Source organism: Erinaceus europaeus, chromosome 12 (assembly GCF_950295315.1).
Source record: "Erinaceus europaeus chromosome 12, mEriEur2.1, whole genome shotgun sequence".
Taxonomy (NCBI): domain Eukaryota; kingdom Metazoa; phylum Chordata; class Mammalia; order Eulipotyphla; family Erinaceidae; genus Erinaceus; species Erinaceus europaeus.
Window position 1 is genome coordinate 38,484,400 of NC_080173.1, and position 25,748 is coordinate 38,510,147.

The following is a 25,748-nucleotide window of genomic DNA, read 5'->3' on the forward strand; positions in this document are numbered from 1 at the left end:
TCTTTGAGTCCACACCAGCAGTTGCATATGCTAGCAGTTTGTTTCTTTTTAATATTTCTTCTCTCATTTAAAAAAAATTATTTATTTATTCCCTTGTTTTATTGTAGTCATTGTTGTTATTGATGTTGTCGTTGTTGGATAGAACAGAGAGAAATGGAGAGAGGAGGGGAAGACAGAGGGGGAGAGAAAGACAGACACCTGCAGACCTGCTTTACCGCCTGTGAAGCGACTCCCCTGCAGGTGGAGAGCTGGGGGCTCGAACCGGGATCCTTACACTGGTCCTTCCACTTTAACCTGCTGTGCTACCACCCGAGTCCCCTCTTTCTTTCTTTTTTTTTTTACCAGAGCACTATTCAGCTCTGGCTTGTGGTGGTGCAGGGGATTGAATCTGGGACTTTGGAGCCTCAGTCATGAGAGTCTTTTTGAATAACCATTATACTATCTACCTTCTGCTCTCTTTTTAATATTTCTCGTTTCTGTATTCCCATTGGAAATACTGAAATTAATCTAGTTCTGTGGCAACTGAAGAACCCTAATGACTTGCCATGGTTTTTAAAGGTTTAGTTACATAAGCTACTCTAGATAAGTACTTAAGGAAAATGCCCTTTATAAAATTTAGTTTTGGGGCCAGGAGAGAACACACAATTTACTATGCTCAAGAACCTGGGTTCAAACCCCCAGCACTTCATGGGAGACCATGCACATCACTAAAATTAGCTCCATGAGCAGTGGAACAGTGCTACATTGTCTCCCCAGCTCTCTCTGAAATTAAAAGGAAAAGGGGAGGGGAGTCTGTTTGGAACAGTGGTGTCATGCAGGTGCAGAAGCCTACTGGGAAGTTCTCTTTGCATTGGTTCCTCATTCCATGATTGTTTTACTCTTCTGAATTTGTCTAATCTTGAAGTCTCTACTTTGTTAAGAAACATTCACTTATCTCTAACTTGGGCGCTTATAGAGGAGGAAAGACACAATGGATATGTACTATCCTCAGCTAGTTTGTGATCTGGTAGGGGAAATCAAGCAATGTCCAAAGTACTGTTTAAGAAAACAGGGCAGGAGAAGCCTGGATCAAAGAAACTTAACCAGTAAAGAATATTGGGAGAATGAGAAGAGGTCAAGGTTTACTTCTGTGTGGTTACTCTGGAGAAATATGCAAGAGTTAGTAGTTGATGTAGATGAAATAGAGGGAGGAGTATGACTATATAAGCTGCTCCAAGAATGGCAGATGTTTTTCATCAGATAGTGTTGGTATGCATGAGACCCCTTCTGTTTCATTGGTTTAATACCCCCTGCTTAACACCGTATTCTATTTACATAACCACTGTATTCTATTTACATAACCACTGCAGGGCATTGGTTCAATCCCCACTGGTTCATGATATGTTTTTGCTCTGCCCCCTCTCCTTGTTACACTCTGATTTTCACCAATCACTTTTCTCTCCACCCTCTCTATGTCACATCCTGTTTCCACCCTACTTGGCAAGTACATATAAAGACAGCATTGTGAGTTTTACGGTACTTTAGTTTAGCTTAGCTTGGTATAGATTGCACTGTGGGGAATTCTGGTGGCTGACATTCCCCATCGAGACAGACATGCAGCGTTTCATCCCTTGCCATTTTCTTCTGTGGTCAGCTACTTTGGACTGACACCTCCATTGGACTTACTGGTACACGCTGCTGTGTTTCTCAAAGACTAACTTCAGCCAATTGCCTTGAGACTTTATAGACCATGTCCCCTCGCCTGCAGCCTCTGTCCCAGAGGCAGAAAACTCCCCCTCCTTATTAGGTTATGCCCACAGAGGCATGAAGCGCCCCAAGAGGCAAGAGATGCCCACAGAGGCAGGAAATGCCCTTTGAGGCAAGAGATGCCCCCAGAGGCATGAAGCGCTCCCAGAGGCAAGAAATGCCCTTTCGCCTGCTAGGCCTTACCTTTGAGACAAGAAACGTTCCCCTTGGCATCACACTGGTTATTGCTGCTCGCCTATTTTGTTTTCCATGTCTTATGCCAGTTGTTTTGAAAACGCCTGTATGATACAGGTTTCTGTTCACCCCACACTCCTAATACTATGGCCATTAGTTAAAAAGAAAGGGGGAATTGTTGGTATGCATGAGACCCCTTCTGTTTCATTGGTTTAATACCCCCTGCTTAACACTGTATTCTATTTACATAACCACTGTATTCTATTTACATAACCACTGTATTCTATTTACATAACCACTGCAGGGCATTGGTTCAATCCCCACTGGTTCATGATATGTTTTTGCTCTGCCCCCTCCTTGTTACACTCTGATTTTCACCAGTCACTTTCCTCTCCACCCTATGTCACATCCTGTTTCCACCCTACTTGGCAAGTACATATAAAGACAGCATTGTGAGTTTTACGGTACTTTACTTTAGTTTAGCTTAGCTTGGTATAGATTGCGCTGCGTCCAGCATGAATAAAGAGATACTGCGTACAACCCAGCCATGAGTCCCTGGTCGTCTGTTACCCGCCCGTGAAGCCAGCCCGGCGAAAACAACAAGATAGAATATAGGATGCCTGCAGAAATGCAGAAGGTGGATTGAAATCCAGTAATATAGACCCTTAATGAAAGCTAACATGTGTTGTTTACTTAGGATGCTGTGTTTGGGAATAGTTATTGGATAGAATAGATAGAGTGACACACTCTCAGGACTCCTGCTAGAATATCAATCCAACAGTAATATAGAATGAGTACACTGGAAATGTAAGACTTAGGGACATTGTAAATGACTGGGATTAGGGTACTAAAGCCCTGAATATGCCTAGTAGTAGGACTAGAGATGGTGTACTTAATCAGAAAAATATTACTAAGATGGAATACCCAAAAGATATTTACATCACATAAAAGTTAAAGGAAAGTTAAAGATGATGTCAGAACAAATTATAAACCTATGTGATTGTGAGCATGATATTACTTTTTTTTTTTCTTTTGGCCTCCAGGGTTATTACTGGGGTTTGGTGCTTGCACTATGAATCCACTGCTCCTAGAGGCCGTTTTTCTCATTTTGTTGCCCTTGTTGTTGCCCTTATTGTTGTTACTGTCATAGCTTTTGTTGCTGTTGGATAGGACAGAGAAATCGAGAGAGGAGTACTTCCACTCCTTCCAGGGGGACTGACGTCTACCTGTGTCACCTCTTGTCAAGCAACCCCCCTGTAGTTGGGGAGCTGGGGGCTCGAACCAGGATCCTTATTCCAGGCTATGCTCCATGTCTGCTTAACCTGTTGTGCCACCGCCCAGCCCCCATAATATTACTTTAAAAAATTATTTATAAAAAGGAAAGATTGACTAAGCCATAGGATAAGAGGGTACAACTCCACACAATTCCCACCACTAGAACTCTGTATCCCATTCCCTCCCCTGATAGCTTTCCTATTCATTCACCCTCTGGGAGTATGGACCCAGGGTCATTATGGGGTGCAGAAGGTGGAAGGTCTGGTTTCTGTAACTGCTTCCCCACCGAGCGTGGGCGTTGACAGGTCGATCCATACTCCCAGTGTGTCTCTCTCTTTCCCTATTGGGGAAGGGCTCTGGGAAAGCGGAGCTCCAAGACACATTGGTGTGGTTGTCTGTTCAGGGAAGTCTGGTCGGCATCATGCATCATGGCATCTGGAACCTGGTGTTTGAAAAGAAAGTTAACATACAAAGCCAAACAAATTGTTGACCAATTATGGACTTCAAGGCTGGAATAGTGCAGATGAAGAGTTGGGGGGGTCCTCCATTTTGTAGATAGCTAGTAGGCATATTTTAGTTATATTCCAAAGGGCCTGTGGCTATACTAGTTTTTTTGTTTGTTTGTTTCTTTTTTTACCCTGAACTTGAAATCTTATATGCCGGTGGATCCAAGTTATTGTCTGGGGAGATGATGTCATGGCTGGAAAAAGGACCACAAACCTGGATCAGAGAAGAGTGTAGCTCCCTAATATGGGGAAGGTGTATAAATATTGTTGACTGTGAACCCCATCGATTTGATGTGATCTGGGGCCCATATTCAGCTTAGGAGCCTATGTGACCTCTGCATCCCTCTAGATCTGAGCTCACATTCTGTGGTCATGAGTAGGAACATTCTAGGCTGCCCCAATATCGACCCACCTTCCTCAGGTGTAGCATAGAATATGTTGTCCAGCCTCCCTTCAGAGGATGGAACATTCTCTACCATTGTTGATCCAAGTTGAGGGCAAGGTCCTATGGGGGACCACAAAGGAGTCTATTGTGTTGTTCCATATAGAAATGGAAAAAAAAAAAAAAAAAAAAAAAAAAAGAAATGACCTGTAACAATGGAGAGAGGGATTTATTTGAGGTCTAGGCCCATCATGTCTGTTTGGGAATCTCAGGACTCCCCAATTAGGGCCCCAGCTGATGTATGCAGTCTCTTGCCCTTATTCAGCTTTTGCAGCCCTTGCTTTGATAAGGTTAGCTTTGGAGTGAGTGAGGGAACTATAATAGGAAGTAGGTGAGGAGAGTATCTTAAGTCTAAGTAGACACTATTTCATTATGAAATTTATACTGACTCACTACAGACTATTGTGTATTTTTGCTTTCAGGTACATATTTTGCCCTAATTTATGAATACATGTGAACCTATAATCTATCTCATGGGACCCCATGATATTACCTTTAACATCAAATAGAAAGTGAGGGTGGAACAAGGAAGAGGGTATGAGAATGGCTATACTTTGGGATTAGGTTGAATTAGGTTGAATTGTACTGATGGGAAACGCAGGTGGCAGTTCTACCAGGTAGTTGGAAAGACAGTTTCTTAGGAAAGACAATTTCTTATGGAATATGAATCTTAAAGGTTTCAGGCAATCCTGGTAGAGTTAACCTGATGTCAAAACCTTGGAAAGTTCCTGTATTGAAGGATGAGAGGAAAGAGAGGCAGGGTAGTAGTAGGGAGCTCAGGAAAGTATAAAGTCCTGAATAAGGAAAGTTGAAAAGATTTGTTCAGTGTTACTTGTAGCAGAAAGACTAATGTGATGAGAACTTAGAGGAGGTCATTTGATTTTGAGGTGTTTAAGTCATTGGTGACTTTTGTGGGAGCTTTTGTAGTAGGTCCCCCCCCTCCAATCTTCAAAGCTTTACCACTTTACTGACTTTTTCAGATAATAACAGAGTCAAGGGAGTCCGGCGGTGGCACAGTGGGTTAAGCACATGTGGTGCAAAGCGCAAGGACTGGCAGAAGGATCCTGGTTCAAGCCCCCGGCTCCCCACCTGTAGGGGAGTTGCTTCTCAATCTGTGAAGCAGGTCTGCGGGTGTCTCTCTTTCTCCCTCTCTGTCTTCCCCTCCTCTCTCCATTTCTCTCTGTCCTACCTAACAACAACATCAGTAACAACAAGAACTACAACAATAAAACAACAACAGCAACAAAAGGGAATAAATAAATAAATATTTTTAAAACTTAAAAAATAAAAATTATTATTAAAGAAAAAAGAGTCAAGTAAGAGGAAGAATCCAAAGCACTAAAATTTCTTTCAAGGGGCCAGGCTGTGGTGCACTAGGTTAAGTGCACCACAAACACTTGGGACAAAGCACAAGGACACGTGCAAGGATCTGGCTTCAAGCTCCTGGCTTGCCTCACCTGCAGGGGAATCACTTGGCAAATGGTGAAACAGGCCTGTAGGTATCACTCTTTCTCTCTCCCTCTCTGTCTCCCTCTCCTCTCTCAATTTCTCTCTGTCCTATCCAATAAAAGGGGGGGGGGATAACTGCCGGGAGCAAGTGGATTTATAGTGCCAGCACCAAGCACCAGTGATAAACCTGGAGGCAAAATAAATAAGTAAATACAGTTTCTTTCAAGGTGGTGGGGGCTGGGTTTGAGCCGGGGTTAGAAGTAGTCATTTGTCCACAAAAAAAGGCAGGAACAGCCATTCTCATCTCTGACACAAAAGACTTTAAATAAAGTAATAAAAGATAAGCAAGGTCATTCCATAATGATTAGAGAATCAATTAGCCAAGAAGACTTAACAATTATTAACATCTATGCACCCAATGAGGGACCATCTAAATATATCAAGCACCTACTAAAAGAACTACAAAAATACATCAATACTAATAGAATAATAGTATGAGACTTTAACACCCCACTCTCACACTTAGATCAAAAAAGCAGAGAATCAACAAAGAAACAAGAGAATTAAATGAAAAGATAGACAGACTAGACCTCCTGGACATTTTCAGAGTTTTTCACCCCAGAAGTAGCCATTCTTTTTTTTTTTTTTAATAAATTTTTTATATTTATTTTCCTTTTTGTTGTCCTTGTTTTTTTTATTATTGTTATTATTGATGTAATCATTGTTAGATAGGACACAGAGAAATGGAGAGAAGAGGGAAAGACAGAGAGGGCAAGAGAAAGGTAGACACATGCAGACCTGCTTGACGGTCTGTGAAGCGACTCCCCTACAGGTGGGGAGCTGGATCGAACCTGGATCCTTGCTCTTTGCGCTACCTGCGCTTAACCCGCTGCTACCGCCCGACTCTGGTAAGTAGCCATTCTATTTTTGATGAGAGAGATAGGAGAAAGAGAGCCACACATCACTGGTACACACACTGTTGAGGATCGAATTTAGGACCTCATGCTTAAAAGTTCAACCCTTTATTTGCTGTGTTACCATCCAGATTTTGTTAGTATTGATTCTTTTTTTATTTTTTAAACTTTTAAAACAATATTTATTATTTTTTGTTTCCCTTGTTTTATTGTTGTCGTCGTTGTTGGATAGGACAGAGAGAAACGGAGAGAGGAGAGGAAGACGGGGGGAGAGAAAGATAGTCACCTGCAGACCTGCTTCACCACTTGTGAACCAACGCCCCTGCAGGTGGGGAGCCGGGGGCTCCAACCGATCCTTACGCTGGTCCTTGTGCTTTGTGCCACGTGTGCTTAACACGCTGCGCTACTGCCTGACTCCGTAGTAGTGATTCTTAATGGAATATTGTTTTCTCACTCTTTGCTTTGTAAACACCTTGCTTTTACATTTAACAGCTCTAAGAGCGTAAGCAAGGCTTTCAGTATTATTTACTATTATAACTGTTATTTGTTACTTTAATTCTTTTTCAGAGAAAATAACAAGGAAAAGGACAAAACAGAAGGCACTGCTGAAGAAACTGAGGAACGAGAGCAGGCCACACCTCGCGGTCGTAAAACTGCCAACAGTCAGGGGCGCCGCAAGGGCCGGATCACACGGTCCATGACCAGTGAAGCTGCGGCAGCCAGTGCTGCGGCCGCTGCTGCCATGGAGGAGCCTCCGCCGCCTCTGCCCCCGCCACCAGAGCCCAGTGAGTGCACAGTGCTGGAGGGAGCAGGCAATGGCTGTTTGGGATCCTGTTTCAGTGCCTGGGCAGTATAAAAGACCTCACACATTGACAGCTGAAAAATAATTGAAAATCTGACCTTAAAAAAATTTCCCCCCTTTCGTTACCCTTGTTTATCGTCGTTATTGTTATTGCCATCGTTATTGTTGGATAAGACAGAAAGATATTGAGAGACTGGGGAGGAGTGAAGAAAGACACCTGCAGACCTGCTTCACCAATTGTGAAGCGAACCCCTTGCAGATGGGGAGCCTGGGACTTGAACCGGGATCCTTGCTCCATTCCTTGCAAAGTCCTTGCACTTAGCCATGTGTGCTTAACCCGCTGCACCACGGCTCAGCCCCCTAAATAATTTTGACGTTGTAATCAGTTCTCACAAAAAAGTATCAACCCCAGTATTACTACCCTAAAAAATAACTGCTATTATTCTTAGTTCAATTGTAACTTTAGTGTGCATACCACTTTGTTTTCTGATATTTTGACTTGGTATATAACATATCTCTTTTCTAGTTTTTAAGGTTTTTTTTTTTTTTTTTTTTTTTTTGCTTTCCCCCATTGGTACCTTACATGTGTGATTTCACTACTACTCATGGACACCCCCCCCCCCATTTTACTTTTAAATTTAGAGACATGAGTGGGAGAGAAGGGAGAGAAAGGTACAGAGAAGAAGAGGCACCACAGTACTGCTCCACTGTTAATACACCCAAGTGGACATGGTGCTCCCATGCGGTGCCACTCAAAAAGCTTTTTTTTTTTTTTAATGAAAAGGAAACACTGACAAAAACCATAGGATAAGAGGGGTTCAACTCCACACAATTCCTCCACTAGAAATCTGTATCCCATCCCATCCCCTGATAGCTTTTCTATTCTTTATCACTCTGGGAGCATGGACCCAAGGTCATTATGCAGTGCAAAGGTGGAAGGTTTGGCTTCTGTAATTGCTTCCCTGTTGAACATGGGTGTTGACAAAGCATTTTTTAAAAAGTTGTGACAGAAAGTAACCCCAGAGCCCTGCTCTACTACTAATCATATTTTACTTGTATTCTGGGAGGTAGCACACTGGATAGACTTTTTTGTCTTTTCCTTTTTATTTATTTATTTTTTGTATTTATTTATTCCTTTTTGTTGCCCTTGTTGTTTTATTGTTGTTGTTACTGATGTCGTTGTTGTTGGGTAGGACAGAGAGAAATGGAGAGAGGAGGGAAAGACAGAGAGGGGGAGAGAAAGACAGACACCTGCAGACCTGCTTCACTGACTGTGAAGGGCCTCCCCTGCAGGTGGGGAGCCAGGGGCTCGAATCCGTATCCTTCCATCGGTCCTTGCACTTTGCGTCACATGTGCTTTACCCACTGCACTACAGCCCAACTCCCTTTTTTTCTTTTTATAATGTCTTCCTTGCTTTTATTTGGTGCACAGGATCTAACATGCAAGGCATGCACGCTGCTCAGCTATCTCCCCAGTCCCACAAAGCATTTCTTCCTGTTATTTTTTTCAGAAGAGGACATTCTTAGGTCAGGAGGTTATGTGTCCACAACTTCTTTTCCCCAGTGTTAGTCTCATTATTTTGTGAGATGATTATTTTATCTTTTTACTAGCTTAAAAGTATTTTTACTTATTTATTTATTTATTGGGGAATGACTTATAGTCAACAGTGAAATACAATAATAGTTTGTACATGCATAACATTTCCACATAACAATACAACCCCCCACTAGGTTTTCCTGGAACAAGATGATTATTTTAATGATGATCAGTTACAGTATTACCAATTTTATTTTTATTATAATTTTTGTATGTGTTAAGATCATTTACTAAAGAATTAAGAGTAAGTTTATTGAAAAACTAATACTTTCTAAAGGACATTTTCCTGCAAAGAAGCCAAGGAAGAAAAAAGGGGTGGTTGGGGGTGTCGGATAAGCATGAGAGAAAATGGAAATCCTGGGAATGAATAATTAGACAAATGGATGATGACATCATAATAGGCCTTACTTGAACTTTATCCTCCTCTGCTTACAAAGTGGGTTTTTAAAAAAATATTTATTTTCCCTTTTGTTCCCCCCCTTTTTTATTGTTGTTGTAGATATTATTGATGTGTCGTTGTTAGATAGGACAGAGAGAAATGGAGAGAGATGTGGAAGACAGAGAGGTCGAGAGTAAGATAGACACCTGCAGACCTGCTTCACAGCTGGTGAAGCAACTCCCCCGCAGGTGGGGAGGCGGGGGCTCGAACCAGGATACTTACGCCAGTCCTTGCGCTTTGTACCTCATGTGCTTAACCCACTGCACTACCACTCGACTCCCACAAAGTGGGTTTTTTAAAGGAGTGCTATCCGATTGTAGACACTAGGCTAGAGAGTGAGAACTGGAGGCCAAGGGAACAACTTGAAGGGCATTATTGCAATACATGGGACCACGCAAGGAGGATTTAGGACATTAGAATGGATACATACATATCTTTAGATAAGTGGTAAATCAGAGGAAGGGTTAAACATTTTTAACCTGCGGACCCTACTAGTACTCTGAGTGAATTGACAGGTAGCTATACTACTGATTGATTGAGAAGGAAGATATAATAGGTACTCATTTCAGTCCAAATACTCTCAATTTTTCTGAAAGTAAAGGAAAAACAGGGTCAGCAAGGGAGATAGCGTAATGGTTATGCAAAGAGCCTCGTACCTGATACTCTAAAGTTCCAGGTTAATTCTCCCACACCACCTTAAGCCAGAGCTGAGAAGTGCTCTGGTAATAATAATAATAAATAACAATAAATGAGAAAGTATTCCATATTGATTCAACTGTGGTTGGACAGTAGTGAGGTTTTCTTTTTCACTGCATTGCAGGGAAGGATGGCTGAACCTACAATCAGTGGGGAGCCACTGTAGAACAGAGAGAGCTCCTGACAAAATAAGCTAAAAGGTTTCAAGTATGTAGATATGGATAGAACCTTTTTTCTTTTTTTTCCTCCAGGGTTATTGCTGGGCTCAGTGCCTGCAATCCACTGCTCCTGGAGGCCATTTTTCCCCTTTTGTTGCCCTTGTTGTTGTAGCTGCGTTGTGGTTATTATTATTGCCATTGTTGATGTTGTTCGTTGTTGGATAGGACAGAGAGAAATGGAGAGAGGAGGGGAAGACAGAGGGGGAGAGAAAGATAGACACCTGCAGACCTGCTTCACCGCCTGTGAAGCAACTCCCCCGCAGGTGGGGAGCCAGAGGCTCGAACCGGGATCCTTATGCCAGTCCCTGCGCTTTGCGCCACATGTGCTTAACTCACTGCGCCACCACCCGACCCCCAGAACCTTTTTTTTAAAAAATTTTTTTCTTTTTCTTTTTTTTTCTTTTTTACCAGAGCACTCATCAGCTCTGGCTTATGGTGGTACATGGGATTGAACCTGGGACTTTGGAGCCTCAGGCATGAGAGTCTCTTTGTGTAACCATTATGCTATCTACCCTCGTGCCTTTTAATTTTTTGTATTTATTTATTTATTTATTGGATAGAGATACAGGAATTGAGAGCAAAGAGAGAAGTAGGGAGTGAGAAGGTGAAGGAGATGGCATAATCATTATGCAAAAAACACTCTCATACCTGAGAATCTAAGATCCTATGTGCAGTCCCCTGTACCACTGTAAGCCAGAACTGAACAGTGTTCTTTAAAAAAAAAAAAGTAGTTTCACATCCCTCCCAAAAGTAGCTATGTACTAACAAATGTCTTATTTGCTTCTATGTTTTTGTTAATTTTTTATTATCTTTATTTATTGGCTAAAGACAGCCAGAAATTAAGAGGAAGAGAGACAGAGACACCTATAGACCTGCCTCACCACTCGAAAAGCTTTTCCCCCAAGGTGGGGACCAGGAGCTTGAACCTGGTCCTTGTGCATTGTAGCATGTGCACTCAACCAGGTGAACCACCACCCAACTCCCCCAACAGCCATCTTGTAAATCATTATTACCCCCAATAAAAATGATTTAAAAGGAGGTCAGGCAGTAGCACAGTGGGTTAAGTGCACATGGTGCAAAGTGCAAGGACCAACCTAAGAATCCCAGTTCGGGCGGCTCCCCACCTGCAGGGGGTTGCTTCACAAGCAGTGAAGCAGGTCTGCAGGTGTCTTTTTTTTGCCTACTCTCTGTCTTCCCCATTTCTCTCGATTTCTGTTGTTAAAATTTCTGAGGCTCTTGCCGGGCCGGCTAGCTTCACGGCGGGTAACAGAGACGCGGAGACAACGGCTGGGCAGGGAAGCTGTATTTCTTTATTCAGGAACAACGATTCATAAACTAAGACAAACTAATCACCAAACAGAACTCTGCTGTCTCTTTGCGGCGGCGCAAGCACTCTTTCTTTTACTCTGGAACTCAGGAACCCAGGAACTCTCCAACTCTCGTACTCGGGAACCCTCTGAAACTCTGGCACACTGGAACTCTCTCTTACTCTGTAACCCAGAAACTCTCGAACTCAGGAACCCAGGAACTCTGTCACTCGGGAACTCAGGAACCCAGGAACTCTGTCACTCGGGAACTCAGGAACCCAGGAACTCTGTCACTGGGGAACTCAGGAACTCTCGGACTCCGGAACCCTCTCCCAGGGTCCCTTGGGGCGGGGCCAAGCAGGCCCGCGAAATTAACAGGACTCATCCAATTCTCTTGGAGGGGGAGGGCTAGAACAAGCCAATGTAAAGCATACGACAATTCCCCCTTTTCTTTTTAACTAAATGACTATAGTATCAAGGGTGTGGGGTGAACAGAAACATATATAACCAAAACCAGCATGTTGCCAAGGGAAGGCCTGAGGGGGCCATATCTGAAAAAAAAAACGTTTCTTGCCTCTGGGGGGCTACTTGCCTCGACGGGCATTTGCATGGGGGCGGGGAACGGCCTAGAGTCCCAAAGGCAGCTGGCTGCAACTTACTTACTATGAAACAAAACTTGTTATTAGCATATCTACTGCAAGATCTAACATTTCTAATAGAGAAGGAATTTGAGACTTTTACATATCAACAACGTCTTTTAACCTTTTGTTACACCCATTCAAGATGGAGACACACCCTAGGTGTGGGCCGGAGAGGAAACCTCAGGCATGAGAATAATTAGCATAGCCATTGTGCGATCTACCATTTCTAATAGAGAAGGTAGTGTTTTACATATCAACAAGTCTATTTAACCTTTTGTTTAGACCAACTTAGTTGAAATATATTGATTGTTAACTAATTTTTACCTCAGACTTTAAATGTAAGTTAATTTTTATCTTTATGAGAATTACGTTGAAAACCTTTTTCATTTATCTTTGACTAGTAAGAATTTAGCCTTAAAGCTACTGTTTACCAAACTTTAAACATACACATAAACATAGTCATTAATACACTAGGAGAGAAACCTTTGTTACGAAGACATGTCATTTTAAACACGAATTTAAATCTATATTGTCTTAGTTGTTGGGGGGGGGTTCACCATCCGGAGGTGGCTTCCCGCGCAGCTCCACTTCTAGGAATTGCAGGTTGCGATCTCTGCACAAATCTCTGCGTACTCCAGCTTGTCTGTCTTCAGACCGGACCCGCGGCTGGAGATCTCGTGTGCCCAGTTTTGGCAGGGAGCCCGGGAGCCTCCGAAAATTTTAACAACAAATGGCGCCCACGTGGACCTGACCTGCGCATCTCTCAGATAAGTAAAGACAATTTGGCTACCTATGTACGATGGCCTTCTCTTCTGCTTGTGAAGAGATCTTCAAAGGCCTCTGCTCTTTCTTCACGAGACTGTTTTGCTGTTTCTGGAACATTTATCTCTGGACCACTCTGTGGTTTCCACTCGCTCGGGCGAACTCAGAACAGCCAGCGGGAAGAGCCAGCGGGCGGGAGGCGAGGCGCGGAGCTGCTGTTTCCACCTGGTCAAACAGCCAGCCAGCCGGCTGCGCCCAGACAACCCCGCGCACTGCGCCCGCAGCCCCGCAGCCCCGCAGCCCACAGGAGGCCTACGCCACCATGCAAGAGCCCGATGCCAGCACGCTAGAGCCCGATGCCAACATGCTGGAGCCCGATGCCAACATGCTGGAGCCTGAGGCCAACATGCTGGAGCCCGAGGCCAACATGCTGGAGCCTGAGGCCAGCCCACAGGAGCCGGCTCTCCACCGCGTGGCGCAGGGCACTGGACGCTTGATCCCTCCACGCTGCTCGGCCACTGCGAACAGGGCAGCAGACATGGCAGGGCCATGGGGCAGGGCCGCGGCGTTCTATCATGGCCGCCACCCCTGGGCACCTAGGCTCACGCCTTCTACAAAGATGGCCTGCCTGCCCTCTTTCTATGAATTCTGGAACCATCCCGGGCCTCCCGGACCCCCGGGCTCCCTGCCGAAACTGGGCACACGAGATCTCCAGCCGCCGGTCCGGTCTGAAGGCAGACAAGCTGGAGTACGCAGAGATTCGTGCAGAGATCGCAACCTGCAATTCCTAGAAGTGGAGCTGCGCGGGAAGCCACCTCCGGATGGTGAACCCCCCCCCCAACAACTAAGACAATATAGATTTAAATTCGTGTTTAAAATGACATGTCTTCGTAACAAAGGTTTCTCTCCTCGTGTATTAATGACTATGTTTATGTGTATGTTTAAAGTTTGGTAAACAGTAGCTTTAAGGCTAAATTCTTACTAGTCAAAGATAAATGAAAAAGGTTTTCAACGTAATTCTCATAAAGCTAAAAATTAACTTACATTTAAAGTCTGAGGTAAAAATTAGTTAACAATCAATATATTTCAACTAAGTTGGTCTAAACAAAAGGTTAAATAGACTTGTTGATATGTAAAACACTACCTTCTCTATTAGAAATGGTAGATCGCACAATGGCTATGCTAATTATTCTCATGCCTGAGGTTTCCTCTCCGGCCCACACCTAGGGTGTGTCTCCATCTTGAATGGGTGTAACAAAAGGTTAAAAGACGTTGTTGATATGTAAAAGTCTCAAATTCCTTCTCTATTAGAAACGTTGGATCCTGCAGTAGATATGCTAATAACAAGTTTTGTTTCATAGTAAGTAAGTTGCAGCCAGCTGCCTGTGGGACCCTAGGCCGTTCCCCGCCCCCATGCAATTGCCCGTCGAGGCAAGTAGCCCCCCAGAGGCAAGAAATTTTTTTTTTTCAGATATGGCCCCCTCAGGCCTTCCCTTGGCAACATGCTGGTTTTTGTTATATATGTTTCTGTTCACCCCACACCCTTGATACTATAGTCATTTAGTTAAAAAGAAAAGGGGGAATTGTCGTATGCGTTACATTGGTTTGTTCTAGCCCTCCCCAAACCAAGAGAATTGGATCAGTCCAATTAATTTCGCGGGCCTGCTTGGCCCCGCCCCAAGGAACCCTGAGGGAGGGTTCCTGAGTTCATGAGTCGGAGAGTTCCTGAGTTCCAGAGTAAGGGAGAGGGTTCCTGAGTTCGAGAGTGCCAGAGTTAGCCAGAGTTCCTGAGTTCCTGAGTTAGACAGAGTTCCTGAGTTCCAGAGTAAAAGAGAGAGTGCTTGCGCCGCCGCAAAGAGACAGCAGAGTTCTGTTTGGTGATTAGTTTGTCTTAGTTTGTGAATCGTTGTTCCTGAATAAAGAAATACAGCTGCCCTGTGCCCAGCCGTTGTCTCCGCGTCTCTGTTCACCACCGTGAAGCAAGCCAGCCCGGCTAGAGCCTCCGAAAATTTTAACAACAGATTTCTCTCTGTCCTATCCAACAACAACAACAGCAATAACAATAGTAATAATCACAACAATGATAAAAAATAAGCTAGGGCAACAAAAGGGAAAAAAAAAAGTCTCTAGGAGCAGTGGATTTGTGGTGCAGGCTCCGAGCCCCAGCAATAACCCTGGAGGAGAGAAAAAAAAAAGGTTAATAAGAAAGAGGGGTCAGGAGGTGGCACACTCAGTTAAGTGAACATATTGCCATGCACAAGGATCCATGTTCAAGCCCCTGCTCCCCACCTACATGTAAGACTCTTCATGAGTGGTAAAGCAGATCTCAGCACAGGTATCTCTCTCCCTCTCTGTCTCCTCTTCCCCCTCAATTTCTCTCTGTCCTGTCAAATAAAAATAAATTAAAAAGAAAAAAGGTAAAAATGCCTATGAGGAGCCATGGATTCATAGTTCTGTTACTAAGCCCCAGTGATAACCTTGGTGGCAGTGAGAGAGAGAGAGGTGCCTGAAACACTGTTTCACCACTCATGAAGTTTTTCCTGTGCAGTGGGGACCAGGGCCTTGAACCTACATCCTACGCACTGTAACATGCACTCAACTATTGTGCCACAGCTCAGCCCTGACATGAATGAATGGAACCTTAAAATACATTGAAGATGGGGTTTAGGTGGTAGCGCTGTGGATTAAGCATAGTTGGTGCAAAGCACAAGGACTGGCGTAAGCATCCCGGTTCGAGCCCCCAGCTCCCCACCTGCAGGGGAGTTGCTTCACAAGCGGTGAAGCAGGGCTGCAGGTGTCTATCTTTCTCTTCCCCTCTCTTTCTTCCCTGCCTCTCTCCATTTCTCTCTGTCCTATCCAACAACAATGACATCAGTAACAGCAACAATAATAACTACAATAAGGACAACAAAAAGGGAATAAATAGTGGTCCGGGAGGTGGCGCAGTAGATAAAGCATCAGACTCTCAAGCATGAGGTCATGAGTTCAATCCCCAACAGCACATGTACCAGAGTGATATATGGCTCTTTCTCTCTCCTCCTATGTATCTCATTAATAAATAAATAAAATCTTTTTTAAAAAAAGGGAATAAATAAATAAAATAAAAATAAACATTGAAGATGATCATGACATTGAGAAGTAATTTTACTAGTTTGGTGAAAGAGAAGATAATGCTATCATTTTTAATAGTCTTTTTCACCAAATGCTTTTCTTTTTAATTTCTTTATTAAGGAATTAATGTTTTACATTTGACAGTAAATACAGTAGTTTGTACATGCATAACATTTGCCAGTTTTCCATATACAACCCCTACTAGCCTCTGTCATCCTTTTTTGGACCTGTATTCTCCCCTCGCTTTCCTCCCCATCCCAGAGTCTTTTACTTTGGTGCAATCTGCCAATTCCAATTCAAGTTCTACCTGTGTTTTCTTTTCTAATCTTGTTTTTCAACTTCTGAGAGTGAGATCATCCCATATTCATCCTTCTGTTTCTGACTTATTTCACTTAACACCATTTTTTCAAGCTCCATCCAATATGGGCTGAAAACGGTGAAGTCACCATTTTTAATAGCTGAGTAGTATTCCATTGTGTATATATATATTCCACAGCTTGCTCAGCCACTCATGTATTATATTCTCATAGGAGTGAAGTGTTATCTCTTCGTTGTCTTTATTGCATTTCTCTGATAGCCAAAGACTTGGAGCATTTTCTCATGTATTTCTTGGCCTTTTGGAACTCTTCTGTGGTGAATATTCTGTACATGCCCTCTCCCCATTTTTGGATGGGGTTATTTGTTTTCTTGTTGTTGAGTTTGGCAAGCTCTTTATATATTCACCAAATGCTTTATTTATTTAAGATTAATAGTGGATTGTAATATTGTAAGATCATAGGGTATCATTCTATACAGCATCTACCAGCAAAGTTCTGTGATCCCATTTTCCCACTTCCACCAAATACTTTAAATATGGTTTCTATCAGACACCTAAGTTAAAGATTATATGATTGGGTTATGTGGACCCGTTAGTGAAGGATTTAACATTTTTTTTCTGCCTTTCTATTTCAGTTTCTTCAGAACCTGTAGAAACTTCTCGATGGACTGAAGAAGAAATGGAAGTTGCTAAAAAAGGTAGATGATTATGTCTCAGAGCATGTAGACTGTTTTTACTTTTCCAGAATATGTGTGACTTAATGCTGTTAATGTTGCAGGCATTTTGATATAAACATTATATCTTTATATTATTTAGAAGTTTTATTCAGTAGATGACAAGTACTATCTCAGTTTGCATTTGCTAAACTACTAAGAAGTTGTTCTACTGTTCAGGGAAGAAAGTGTAAACTTTGTATTCAGATATACAAAGGTTTGAATCCTATGATTTATAGTTTAAGAATCATAAAAGGCCAAGTTGGAGGGATAATATAATGGATTTGCAAAGACCTTCATGTTTGAGGTTCCAAGGTGACCAGTTCATTCTCCAACACCACTGTAAGCTGGGGCTCAGTACTGCTCTGGTAAAAAAACAAACAAAAAAACACCTTGGGAGTCAGGTGGCAGTGAGGCAGGTTAAGCACGCATGTCGCAGAGTGCAAGGACCGGCATAAGGATCCCAGTTCGAGTCCTCCTGTTCCCCATCTGCAGGGATTGGCTTCACAGGCAGTGAATCGTCTCTGTAGGTGTCTGTCTTTCTCTCACCTCTCTGTCTTCCCCATCTCTCTCAATTTCTCTCTGACCTATCCACAGTAGTTTATCACTTGAGTTTTTTTTTTTTTACACCTACCAGTAAGTCACCATTCTTTATTTCTTATTCATTTTTTAAAAAATATTATTGGACCGGAAGAAGTTGAGAGGGAAGAGGAAAGAGAGAAAGGGAGACATCTGCATTGGGGACCAAGAACTTGAATCTGGGTCTTTGTATGTGGTAATGTGTGTGTTCAACAAGTGCTTCTGGTCCCTTCTTTTATTTCTTGTTGTTTTTTTTTGTTGTTGTTTTGTTTTGGTCTCCAGGGTTATTGTTGGGGTTTGGTGCCTGATCTACAAATCCACTGCTCCTAGAAGCTATTTTTTTCCCCTTTTTGTTGCCCTTGTTCTTTATCGTTGTTGTTATTGCTATCATTGTTGTTGGATAGGACAGAGAGAAAAGGAGAGAGGTCGGGAAGACGGGGAAAGAGGGAGCTGGGCAGTGGCACAGCACTTAAGCACACATGGCGCAATGTGCAAGGACTGCCATAAGGATACTGGTTTGAGCCCCCTGCTCCCCACCTGCAGGGATTGGCTTCACAGGTGGTGAAGCCGGTCTGTAGGTCTCTTTCTCTCCCCTCTCTGTCTTCCCCATCTTTCTCGATTTTTTTCTGTCCTATCCAACAACAATGACAGCAATAACAATAATAACGACAATAAACAACAAAGGGAAAAGAAAAAAGAAAAAAAAAGAGGGGGAGAGAAAGACAGACACCAGCAGACCTGCTTCACTGCTTGTGAAGTGACCCCCCTACAGGTGGGGAGCCGGGGGCTCAAACTGGGATCCTTACAAATGGTCTTTGCCCATCGCACTATGTGTGCTTAACCCACTGTGCTACCTCCTGGCCCCCACCCTTCATTTCTTTCTTTCTTTCTTTCTTTCTTTCTTTCTTTCTTTCTTTCTTTCTTTCTTTCTTTTTGTTTTTAAGAAAGGAGGCATTAACAAAATCATAGGATGGGGGGGTACAACTCCACACAATTCCCGCCACCCAATCTCTGTATTCCGTCCCCTCCCCACTAGCTTTCCCATTCTCTATCCCTCTGGGAGCATGGACCCAGGGTCGTTGTGGATTGCAGAAGGTGGAAGGTCTGGCTTCTGTAATTGCTTCCCGCTGAACATGGGCATTGACTGGTCAATCCATACTCCCAGTCTGCCTCTCTCTTTCCCTAGTAGGGTGGGTCTCTGGGGAAGTGGAGCTCCAGGACTCATTGGTGGGGTCTTCAGTCCAGGGAAGCCTGGCTGGCATCCTGATGCATCTGGAACCTGGGGGCTGAAAAGAGAGTTAACATACAAAGCCAAACAAATTGTTGAAGAATCATGGACCCAAAGGATGGAATAGTGGAGATAAAGTGTTGGGGGATACTCACTGCAAACTCTAGTATACTACTGCTTTCAGGTATATTTGCCCTTGTTTATGGATACGTGTGGACATATGCTTTATCTCCTGGAACCTGGTCTATATCTAGGTTTTGGGACTTTGTTAGGAAGTGAACCACCTGGGATGGAGTTAGAGAATACTATGAAAGGAAAGGTCTCACCGAGTGATGAAGCTGAAGGGTTGTCATTCCACACCTGGAGTCTCTGGACACAGTCTGAAGTGAAGCATGCTGGGGTGGCAGTCGTTGTGTTGATTAGGTTGTGATCGGTGGATGCAATATTATTTGATAAAAATTGGGAAGAAGCATATGGGAAAGTGGGCCCTACACTAGGGTCCCAGGACTGGGGGAAGTTTAGGCTCTATAGTGGAAATGTGAGGTTCCTGCTGTCTTAGGGTTCAAGAAGACAATGGATAGTTATTGTTAACATCACATTATTTGGTAATTGGGTTAACTTTGAAAAGTCCCTTTGTTAGACATACAATCAATTTCCCCCCCTCATATTAATTAAATAGTGATTTATATGACTACAATTTAATAGGTGTGTACATAAACACCATTCCCACCACCAAAAGATTGTGTCCCATCCCCCCCACCCCCCATCCCCCCACCAGCCCAGGAAGCCGCATGTCCATCCTCCCCCTCACCACAGGGTTTTTACTTTGGTGCCCTACTTTCTTCATTTCTTATTTATCAGGAAGGATGTGGAAGTAATTTGTTAGTTTTCATTATTTCCAAAAATAATATTTCTAAAAATAGTTATTTGTTTTCATGAGTGAGATATAATTATAAATATCAGAGGATTGCTCAGATCTGGCATGTGGTCATGCAGGAGATTGAACCTTGGAACTCTGGGATATCAGTCTTACTAAGATATATATATATATTTAATTTATTTATTCATGAGAAAGGAGAAGAGAGAACCAAATACCATTCTGGTACATGTGCTGCTGGGAATTGAACTCAGGACCTCATGCTTGAGAGTCCAATTCTTTATTCACTGTGCCACTTCCGGGACCACTAAGATACTAAGATATATATATATATATATATATATATATATATATATATATATATATATATATATATGTTGAAAAACTGACTTTTTTCCCTCTAAATTGTAAAATTCTTACTGAATGATATTGGTTGGGCATACCTGCAGCCAATATATACAGCTTTTTTGGTCTGCATTACTCTTTCTATTTAAATGCCCATACCCCATGCACCTGTATATATATTTAATATGTGTATTATTTAATTAAAATCATATGATGCAACAGGTTCCTTTTAAACTCATTAAATATTTTTGTGGTACTTGCTTGATTGTAATTGAACACAACATGCTGATTTAAAATGGAGTCTGATACATGTCTTTACTTTGTTAATTGTGTATCTTCTTTTTCTTTTTTTTTTTAATTTTTATTTATAAAATGGAAATATTGAAAAGACTATAGGATAAGAGGAGTACATTTCCACACAGTTCCCACCACCAGAACTCCATATCCCATCCCATCCCCTGATAGCTTCCCTATTCTTTATCCCTCTGGGAGCATGGACCCAGGGTCATTATAGGGTACAGAAGATGGAGGGTCTGACTTCTGTAATTGCTTTTCTGCTGAACATGGGCATTAGCAAGTCAATCCATACTCCCAGCCTGTTTCTCTCTTTCCCTGCTGGGCAGGGATCTGGGGAGGCGGGGCTCTAGGACATATGGTGTGGTTATCTGCCTAGGGGAGTCCTATTGGCATCAATGTAGCATCTGGAACCTGGTGGCTGAAAAAAAGTTAAGATATAAAGCAGAGGAAATTTTTGACTAATCATGAATCTAAAGGCAAGAATATTGCAGATGAAGATTTGGGGTCTGTTTTGGAAAAAACTAGTAGGTGTGTTTTTAGGTATACTCCAGAGGGTCCATGACTTTAATAGTTTTTGCCTGAGCCTGATAGCTAATATGCTGGTGGACCCAGGTTATTGTATGGGGAGATGGTGTTATAGTTGGAAAAAGGACTACAAAGCTGAATCAGGGAATAAAGTAGCTCTCAAATACAGGGAAAGTATGTATGTACTGTTAACTGTAATCGCCATCGATTTGATTTGGGGCCCGTATTCCACAAAGGAGCCTGTACAACTTCTGCATCCCTATAGGTCTGAGCTCGTATTCTGTGGTCACGGCTAGGAACACACCAGGCTATACTAATTTCAGAACCTATCTTCCTCTGGTAGTAGGTAGAGTATGTTGTCCAAACTTCCTTCGGAGAATAAAACAGTCCCTAACATTGTTGATCCACATTGAGTGTCCTGTAGGGGCCCTGATGGAAATGACCAGTAACAGCGGAGGGATTTGTTAGAGGTCTAGGTCCATCATGTCTGTGTGGGGAACCCAGGATTCCCTGACTTGGGCCCCAGGTGATGAGGTGGCCTGGTAGTGACTAAAGAGTCATAGTTGTTGGTTGTTTTTTTGTTTTTTTTTTTAATCTTTATTTATTGGATAGAGACAGTCAGAAATTGAGAGGGAAGGGGGTGATAGAGAGGGAGAGAGACAGAGACACCTGCAGCACTGCCTCACCACTTGTGAAGCTTTCCCCCTGCAGGTGGGGACCAGGGGCTCAAACCTGGGTCCTTGAGCACTGTAACATGTGCACTCAACCAGGTACGCCACCACCTGGCCCCAAGAGCCTTTATTCAGCTTTAGTAGTCCTTTGTCTGACAAGGTTAGCTTTGGAGTGATTGAGGGACGTGTAATAAGAGGTAGGTGAGGGAGGATTTCTAGATCTAAGTAAAAACTGTTTAATTTTTTTCTTAATTGGGGAATCAATGGTTTACAATTGACAGTAAAATACAGTAGTTTGTATATGTTTAACATTTCTCAGTTTTCCACATAACATTCTAACCCCCTCTATGTCCTCCTCATAACAAACCATCATGTTGTAGAACATGAATCCTCCCCCCTACCTTAAGAGTCTTTTACTTTAGGGAGTTGGTTAGTAGTGCAGTGGGTTAATTGCTGGTGGCTCAAAGCGCAAGTACAGGTGTAAGGATCCCGGTTCAAACTCCCCACCTACGGGGGAGTCACTTCAAAGGCGGTGAAGCAGGTCTCCAGGTGTCTTTCTCTCCCCCTCTCTTTCTTCCCCTCCTTTCCATTTCTCTCTGTCCTAAAAAAAAAAAAAAAAAAAAGTCTTTTACTTTGATACAATACACCAATAATGGTGTATTTTTAATTCTCTTATTAATTTTGTTTTGATCCACTGTCTTCAATGTCTTTGATAGACATTATTGCTCAGTTTATAAGATTTTGAGTTATGTCAATGCGTTCAACATCTCTCTGGCTCTGTGGGATATTCAAAATAGGGATAGTACTGGTCCCTTCCTTTAATGGGCATGTTTAAAATTCATTTGTGAAATTCATCTGTCAGTGAGCTTGTGTCAGTAAATATTTCAAGTTTTCTGGAATATCAGTACACAACAGTATACATACTGTTGGCGTGAATGATTCTGAGATGGATTTAGTGTATTCAGAATACTGTAGTCACAGACTATGTTAATGATTATGAATGCATGATTAAGTCAATTTTTTGCTTTTTAATTTGTTTTGTCAGGTAAATGTTTAATAACTCTTTGGTTTGTTTTTAAAATATAGGTCTTGTAGAACATGGTCGTAACTGGGCAGCCATTGCCAAAATGGTGGGAACTAAAAGTGAAGCTCAATGTAAAAACTTCTATTTTAACTATAAAAGGAGACATAATCTTGACAACCTTTTGCAGCAGCACAAACAGAAAGTGAGTATATCAGAATTGACATACCTTCGGCTTACTTCCAGTACAAATTTTACAATTTAGTGGAAAACCACCAGTTTTTTCTTAAAGCTTAAAAGACTTGTTTTGAGAGATGCATTTTTGTGTTTTCATTTGTTACACTTGTTTATAAGGGATGTGATGGTTTCTTCTTATAAATAAATAAATATGTATCAACCATCATAGCCCCCCACCCAGGATGTGAAATACAATATCGTACCATTTCTAAGTAAATAAAGTCTTTCAAACTTTTCTGTTTTAATTTATAATATAATGTAGTATATATATAGCTTCTATGAGCAAAAACACTTCAGAATTTATAATACTATTTAATAATAGTGTTGTGTTTTTCAAATAATTGGAAAAAAAATAATTAGAGAATGATAGAATAGGTAAGTAACAGAATAACAGGTAGGCATACTAAGATTTGAACTTATAAATAAGAATATCTGAAGTAGTAGTCTGGGAGGTGGCACAGTGGATGAAGCATTGGACTCTTAAGCACAAGGTCCTGAGTTCAGTCCCTGGCAGCACATGTACCAGAGTGATGTCTGGTTCTTTCCTGTCTTTTTCATTAATAAATAAAAAATAATATTTTTAAAAAAGAATATCTGAAGTATTACATCGATTGACTTAAACAGTCCTATGCGGCCAGTTCAGGCAGCTTTTCATTTTCTACAGTAAAGCTAGAGTTGAGTAATGGTTAGCTGAGAGTGGGGTCAGATTTTACTGTACACATGCAGTGACTAATCATGATTCTTCATATGTTGAACATTTATTTATTTTGCAGATCTGGTAGTTACTTCCAGTAACTATCTTTCATTCAGGCAGAGAAACTCCACAGCACTAGCACTCTCCCCACCACTGTGGTGTTGGGACTCCAACCTGGGCAGTGTGCATGGCAAGGCATGTGCCCAGGAAGCTATCTCTCTAGCTCTAGGAAATGAAATTCTCTTTTTTCCCTCCCTTTCTCCCTCCCTCCCTCCTTCCCTCCCTTCCTTCCTTCCTTCCTTCCTTCCTTCCTTCCTTCCTTCCTTTCTTCCTTCCTTCCTATTGGACAGAACAGAGAGAAATTGAGAGAGGAGATGAGTTAAAGACAGAGATAGAAAGACAGACACCTGCAAACCTGCTTTATCATTCATGAAGTATCCAGTGCCCTAGAGATCAGGGACTCGAACGTGGATCCTTGCTCATGGTAACGTGCACTTAACCAGGTGTGCTAACAACCTGGCAGGAAATAAAAATCGTATCCAGTATGGTGGGAGAGTTTATTTGGAAGACAGCTTACTAGCTCATTTTAGGATAAGGCTAAGTCTCTTTTGTGCAGTGGTCAAGCTGTGGGTCTTATTCAACCCATTTCTTCCTAGAGGGAACTAGGATATCTACAGAGATGTAGCTTTTCTCAAGCTTTTGATTAATGAGCTGAAAGAATGTGTTCTAAGAATACATAGTGTTTTGCCTTATACTGAGAGCAGTCCACCCTCTCCAGCTAACTGAAGATGTATGGATATTTGAGTTCTGTATATTTAAGCAGTTAATTAAGACAGTTCTACTTTTTAAATTTTATTTATTTATTAGAAATATAGGAGGAGAGAGAGAGAGAAAAAAAAAAAACAGACATCACTCTGGTACATGTGTTGCCAGGGACTGAACTCGGGACCTCATGCTTGAGAGTCCAATGCTTTATCTATTGCATCATCTCCCAGACCACACTAGGACAGTCCTATTCTTTTAGAGTAGAAAGTGCTTAGAGATGTAGTAGATTGTTGCATGTGATATCATAAGTGTTGCTTAGTGATAGTTTAAAGTTGTCTGTTCCAACTCATGAAGTAGAGCACACATATTATCATTTGTGAGGAGGGTCTGTTTGAGCCCCTGCCACCTCAAAGGAGGAACTACAAAAGATGGGAGGAAGGGAATGACACTTCACTTATGGTGAAGTTTTGCAGTGTGTCTTTCTCTCCCTCTCTGACTCTTACCCTCCATCTAAAAGTATAGTCCACTGCAATCAAAGGGATTGTGCAGACCTAGTAATGACCCTGGTGGCAAAAAGTAAATACATAAAACAAAATTGTTCTGTCATAAGTGAAATTACCAGTCAGAATGGATTAATACAGACCAGCAAACTGATTGTGCACAAGAAAAAACAGCCTAGGGAGTTGGGCGGTAGCACAGCGGGTTAAGTGCAGGTGGCACAGAGCGCAAGGGCCGGCTTAAGGATCCCAGTTCAAGCCCCCAGCTCCCCATCTGCAGGGGAGTCGCTTCACAGGCGGTGAAGCAGGTCTATAGATGTCTATCTTTCTCTCCCCCTCTCTGTCTTCCCCTCCTCTCTCCCTATCTCTCTCTCCTATCCAACAACGATGACAACAAGAAAAAGAAGAAAAAAAGAAAAAAGCGGCCTCATAGCTATTAGATAATACTTAAAGATATAATATGCAATCTTACAAAAACTTTAAATAATAATAAGTAGAGCCATTGTTTCTCTGGGATTCTTTATCTGCATTCCTACTGGGACTTATAGGATCGATATTTTTAATATTTAGAATTTTGGGATCAGGATATAGCTGACCCAGTAGAGCTCATGCTTTTCTTTCTTTTCTTTTCCTTTTTTAAAGCATTTATATTTATTTATTATTGGGTAGAGACAGAAATTGAGAGGGGAGAGGGATCTAGAGAGGGAAAGATAGAGACAGCAAGACACGTGCAGCTTGCTTCACCACTCATGAAGTTGTCCCCCTGCAGGTGTTTGAATTTGTTGTGCCCTGTAATGTGTGTGCTTAACCAATTGCACCCCCACCTGGCCCCAAGCTCATGTTCTCTGAACCTGAACCTGGATTCACATTTACACCACTACATGGGAACACACTGGCAAAGGGA

At 42.3% G+C, this 25,748-nt stretch overlaps 1 protein-coding gene across 15 annotated transcripts in view; it reads left to right on the top strand.

Moving 5' to 3' along the window:
• The window catches only part of NCOR1 (nuclear receptor corepressor 1), a 218,119-nt gene that overhangs the window by 110,865 nt on the left and 81,506 nt on the right, over positions 1-25,748 (top strand). For all 15 annotated transcript variants that reach the window (XM_060203136.1, XM_060203140.1, XM_060203137.1 and 12 more), the window contains 3 exons: positions 7,074-7,291; positions 17,031-17,093; positions 22,717-22,856. In XM_060203136.1, the coding sequence (XP_060059119.1) occupies positions 7,074-7,291; positions 17,031-17,093; positions 22,717-22,856 (421 nt within the window). The remainder of the gene's footprint in view (positions 1-7,073; positions 7,292-17,030; positions 17,094-22,716; positions 22,857-25,748) is intronic.